Genomic DNA, 6,000 nt, shown 5'->3' with positions numbered 1-6,000 from the left:
ACTTCTTATAGTCATCGCGTGCACGCTGTCACTTCAGTGGTTTCCGACTGAGATCCTACGGACTGCAGCCTGGCAGGTTCCTCTGTCCATTGTTGTTGTTGTTGCTCAGCCACTCAGTCATGTCCGACTCTTTGCGACCCCATCGACTACAGCACACCAGGCTTCCCTGTCCTTCACCATATCCTGGAGCTGGCTCAAACTCATGTCTATCGAGTTGGTGAAGCCACTCAACCGTCTCTTCCTCTGTCGTCCCCTTCTCCTCCTGCCTTCAATCTTTCCCAGCATCAGGGTCTTTTTTAATGAGTCATTTCTTCGCATCAGGTGGCCAAAGTATTGGAGTTTCAGCTTCAGCATCAGTCCCTCCAATGAACATTCAGGACTGATTTCCTTTAGGACTGGTTGGATCTCCTTGCAGTCCAAGGGACTCTAAAGGGTCTTCTTCAACACCACAGTTCAAAAGGATCAATTCTTCGGCTCTCAGCTTTCTTTATGGCCCAACTTTCACATCTATATATGACTACTGTGTAGGGGTGCGGAGAATCCAGAGAGCATTTTTACCGAAGAATTCTAACTTTAGCTTTCCTCTGAAACTCTTTCAGCCTAATTTGGCGCACAGAGAACTACAAGTCCCAGCGTGCCCCGTGCGCAGCGGGCGGAAAGTCAGGCACTTCCGCTCCACGCAGCGCCTCTGCCCCCGCGTCTCGACGTGTCACTGGCGGCGCCGCGGCTGTGGCAAGAGAAGGAGCTGACTGGGGGAGTTTGAGGCGGCGGGCGGCGGCGGAGGCGGCGTGGACAGCGGCAGCGACCCCGGCCTGGATCTGCCCCGGCGCGGAAGTGTTCCGGGGTCCGTGGGGTACAGGAGAGGGAGGTGGAGGCCCGGCCCGCTTGGGCAAGATGTTGAACATGTGGAAGGTGCGGGAGCTGGTGGACAAAGCGTGAGTATCGGGGGGCAGTTGTGGCCGAGGCCCACGCGGGGGAGGGGCGGGGGGAAAAGGGAGCCGGTTCTGCGCTCCGGGCCGTCCGCGTCACGCCCCCCAGATGGGTCGGCCCTATCATGGCGGCGGGCGACTCTCTTCTCGGCCCGGGGCCGCGTCCCGATCCGCCAACCGAAGGGACCTTTTCTCTGTCGAAACATCTTAGTCCCCTTATCTCCTATCCAGGCCTTCCTCACCCTGCAGCTACCCCACCCCTCTAGGCGCGGACACTTTGATCAGGGGCGGGGCAGGGTTGTCTCGAGCTGGGTCACTGCCCTGGCCGGAGAACTGTCTTGGCCCCTGGCTTTTGGTCTTTGCCTCCTGGGCAGCAGTGAAAACTTGAGGCTGGGGAAACTTATTTCAGTGGCTCCCTGTGCTCCTCAGCGGTTGTAGAGACCTTAGGCCTGGTTGGGATGTGTCCTTTACCTTGCTGAGCTTCTTTTAATTCCTAATGAGCCTGAGGTATTGTAGTGGGTGGTAGGTGTAACAAGTGGCCATTGTGGTCAGACTGAAGTTACTCAGACTCTCTCCTTTGCTTTTCTAACACTAGTGAGAGTAGATCACCGTGTAATTTACTGTGATTCCTTTCCTCTGTTTCCTTTTCCACTACATTTCATTTTTGGAGGGCCATTTGTTCCATTTAGTTTAATTAATTAATCACTGAATTAACAAGAAATGTCTCCTAAAAAAGGAAACAACCAAGGTTTATATCCTGTTGATCTACTTGTAAGTACAGACAGGTAAAATGACTAATGCATAGCTGATAGTCTTTAAGATTTAAGTGATCACTTTAGTATCTTACTACCCTAGGGAAACCTTAACACTTACACTGAGTGTATCATACACATTATAACAGTGGTTAAGTAAGGTCTTCCAGAACAGCAGGAAGTAAAGTTTAAGAATTTAACTAGTCCCCTCTTTTCAGGTTTTAGCGATGATATAATAAGTGTAATGGCAAAACCAGTTCAGTTGTGCCACTCATCCAGTCTAAAATCAGGGAGTGAGGATGGCAAATTCTTGGCTTTATTGACCCCCCAAAAAATAACTTATTGTAAACTGCTATGTATAAATTAGATCCAAGCATATAATGTACAGCACAGGAAATACAGCCACCATTTTATAATAACTTTAAACTGTATAATCTGTTAAATTATTGAATTACTGTTTGTACACCTGAAACTAATAAATCAACTATACTTAAGTAAGAAAAAATTCAGTGGCTTGGATAATGCATCAGATAGAATTTGGAGTTTGACTGTATTTTCAAGTTTTCTGTGCTACTGAGAATGCAGTAGAGTGCCTAAGGAGCACAGATTTCTGAACCTGCAGAGCTGGATTCAAGCTCTGTAACCTTGGCAAATGACTTACCCTTGAAGTGTCCCAGTTTTCTCAGGTGAAATATGAAAATAGTGATGGATATTTACCTTAGAATGTTGTGAGAATTAAGGGTGAAGAACTTAAATAGCATATAAAGGCCATAATGCAGTAAGTTTAGATCAGTATGCTTTTGATAATTATAGCACATGTTCTACATCAAGAGTAATATTAAAATTCATTAAGAGAAAAGCTCCATGTTTGAAAAGTGATTTGGTGGTTTTGCTTTGTCAACCATTTATTTGACCATTAAGTCCTCGGTCCTTTATTTTGGTTTTGTTTTGCTATTTATATATCCTTTGCTTTCCAAAGGTAAAAATAAAATCATGTTTTTGTTTTTTGGGTTTTTTTAAATCCAGGTTTATTGGTTGTTCTTTTATATATGGTGTAAAGGATACCAGCTTAAACAGTCTTTGAAGATCCAAAAATCTCTACAGAACTGTTTCTTAACCAGAGGTCGGTGGAAGAAAAAATCACTAAAACACCTTCTTACCTTAGGGGACTAAATTTGTGGTACTCAAAAATTTGAAGACAAGGTACACTTTTTCAGGAGACAAATCAAGGCAATATTCTTGTTCTTGTTGTTCTTTTCATGTTGTTTTTCTCACCTTTGTTACTAAGTTTCAAGTACCTCAGATTAAATTTGTCACATAAATAGCTATCAAGTCAATCTAATGGAAGAGCTGCTGTTGGAAAATAACTTCAGTCTTCCTTTTTACTACCCAAATAAGAGTGGAAACCTGGGGACTTCCCTGGTGGTCCAGTGACAAAGACTTGGGGCTTCAGTGCAGGGGGCCCGGCCGGGTTCCGTCCCTGGTCAGAGAACTAGATCCCACATGCAGCAACTAAGACTAGGTGCAGCCAATTAAATAAGTAGCTTAAAAGATTTTAAAAAGAGTGGAAACTTAAACCAAGTTACTCAAGAACATGTAAGAATGTTGCCACCAAGGACTTTTTAAAAAACTTTCAGTGGTGTCTGACACGTATTAGGATTAGAACATGAGGTTATTTTACTGATGAGTACTTAATTTTCATCTTTCATTGGAAGAAAAGAAATAGTCATCCACCCCAAATACAAACATTTTACAAAACCAGTACCTGTGGCATTATGCCCATTTAGACCGTTCATCTTAAATTGCCATAATGGAAGTGAAACAGATCCATAGAACAGCTATTCAGATTATCAAGGGGATAAGGTGATGAGGAAACTTGCAAAAGGGGAAACAATAAAGTGATTAAGGACTGCTCTGAGAGCTGTGTTGAATAGAAATGAGGCTTTATATGATATAGCCCTGGCTAGAGGTTTGGGGAGACCTGGGTTCACCTTCTGATACTGCTTTTTAAATTAGCCATATGTATAATTTGAGGCAGAATCATAAGACTCTCCAGAGCTTGGATTCCTTATCTTTAAAATGATAGGATTGTATTAGAATGACTTTTTCCAACCTTGTTGGCATTTTGGAAATACGAATTTCTGTCAGGGGAAAAATGGAGCAAGTATTTCATAACAGCAGATAAATTTTAGAAAGTCATTATCCACCAGAGACAGTTTCAGCTGAAAAGACAATTTTTCTATGTGACAGTCAATAAATGTTATATTTAATTGCTTTATGCAATAAATAAAGTGCAATCCATGACTGGAAAATTAGGACTTTTTATTTAGTATATATCTCTACCCAATGAGGTTTATACTTCAGAAGGAAAAATGCTCTTGTGTCCTCTGAAGCTACTGTTAGATCCAGTATGATGGCAGTTCTTAAGTATAATGATATATTTTAAATATTGACTTTTGAGAATTTGAAAACTTTCACGGAGGGTTAGGGAGATACTTTCCACAAGTTTTGAACCTGCTCGTGGTATTAAATGCCTCTGTTTTGCAGGACATTGTGGAACTGAGGAAAAGCAGATAAAACCAAAAGCTCACCAGAGCTTGGAGTGCCAGTTTCCTCCCACATGTACTCAAGTTGCATTAAAGGGAGCTGTGGCAGGAAAGGATAAGTGGCACCACTCCCACCAACTGGGACTAGCTTGACCACTGTCATCCTTTGACCTGCCTCTCTTCATGTGATGATGAAATAAAATTGAGCACTTTAATATTCTGTTACCCCATTTTTGGTATGAACTGAAAGTTGCTGTAGTTCTGTTGTGTTCTTCAAATTTTGGAAATGCAGTGAAGGTAACCTGGTAGTGGAGAATCAAACCACTTACTACTGCTTCCTGTTCAAGGCCAGCCAACACTTCTCTTTCATGCAGGGAGTAACATTAATGGTAAATCTATTTCATCAGTGGCCCTTGCTCTCTTTAAGATAGTGATTCAAACTGCTAGCAATTGCTATAGATTGTCCATTTTAAGTTATTCTCTTAAGCATTAGCTTGCATTTTTTTCCCCTTTAAGATGATTTTTGTTGGTGTATTTGCATATTTTTAGTTTCTAAATGTTTGCATAACATAATAGAATCGTGCAAATTTCTATTTTAGTCTAGCTGACCCCAGAAGGAGAACCCCTTGCTTTTAATAGAAAATATTTCATTCAGTTATTTCAACAGTTAATACATTTATTATTTATTGGAATAGTACTGTATTTTCTGAACTTGAAAAATACAATACCTGTCTTTAAAAAAACTGCCACTACAACTTGAACTTATCATTGGTTTTCCCTTTCAGTCCTCAGATGTATTCCCCCTAATTTCCCTATCTTACTAGTAAATCTCTGTTCAGTTTGCTTCTTAGAATTTAAAAATAAAGGTGATTTTCAGCTTTCTAGTCTCTCCATATCAACTTTTCTTTAAACCAGTTGTTATTGCTGAAACAGTAAAATCATTATCCTGTCGTCCTCTCTTCTAGTAACTGGACACAAGTAAATACTAAGAATTTAATTCCCAAGAAAGATGAGTTTTACCTTTTGCGAGCATATCTTAGGAGTGATTTTTCTGTAGTTTAAATTAGTCTAGTTAGTACTGTTGCCAAGGTGCTTCTTAAAAGCTCTTAGCTGCATCTTACGTTTTCCTGTGCCCTAGTGTTTTCAAGCAGTTTTCCGTCTGTTTACTGATAAATCCACTAAAAGTATTTGGCTTTTTAAATTTTAAGTACCTCTAACTAACACTCCTAGGTTTTACCGTAAGGCTTCATAGTTGAACCTTTTTCTGTGCTCTTGTGTTATTTTCTTCCTATTTCCAATGTTTATTTAATATTTCCTTTAGGAAAGAAAGAGTATAGGCAGCTTAACTTTTTTTAATCGTGAAGAAATTTTATTTTATGTTTCATATTTAGATCTAATTGGAATTTAATTTGGGGCTTTTATTTTGGAAAATTTTAAATATATCCAAAAATGGAGGTAGTGAATCCCTGCTTACACAGACCTAGCTTCAAAGTTTGGCTAGTCTTGCTTTATCCCCACTCCATATTATTTTGAAGCAAATTCAAGACAATGTATCATTTCATTTGTATCAGTCTCCAAAAGGTAAAGAGTCATCTTTTTTTTATTATTATAACCAGATTATCATACCTTTTAAAAAAGATGATTACTTTATATCGAATGTCCAGTCATCATTCCTTTCTCATTTACCTCATGATTCCTCTTTGATGTTTCTGAGTTGGTGGGTGTATCTCTTGATTCTCTTTTTGTCTAGGTTCAATCCCGGTCTTTTTTTGC

The 6,000-nt window shown here is 40.4% G+C and overlaps 1 protein-coding gene across 3 annotated transcripts in view; it reads left to right on the top strand.

Moving 5' to 3' along the window:
• Positions 1 to 685: 685 nt before the first annotated feature.
• Positions 686 to 6,000, top strand: part of CLINT1 (clathrin interactor 1) — a 57,500-nt gene continuing 52,185 nt past the window's right edge. For 2 of the 3 annotated variants that reach the window (XM_005908323.3, XM_070373015.1), the window contains exon 1: positions 686 to 935. In XM_005908323.3, coding sequence (XP_005908385.1) covers positions 895 to 935 — 41 coding nt within the window. In that variant the 5' untranslated portion in view covers positions 686 to 894. The remainder of the gene's footprint in view (positions 936 to 6,000) is intronic. The other variant, XM_005908324.3, reaches the window with a different exon arrangement.

Source organism: Bos mutus, chromosome 7 (genome assembly GCF_027580195.1).
Source record: "Bos mutus isolate GX-2022 chromosome 7, NWIPB_WYAK_1.1, whole genome shotgun sequence".
Taxonomy (NCBI): domain Eukaryota; kingdom Metazoa; phylum Chordata; class Mammalia; order Artiodactyla; family Bovidae; genus Bos; species Bos mutus.
The sequence above is the reverse complement of the archived record's forward strand: the minus strand, read 5'-3'. Positions and strand labels throughout refer to the sequence as shown.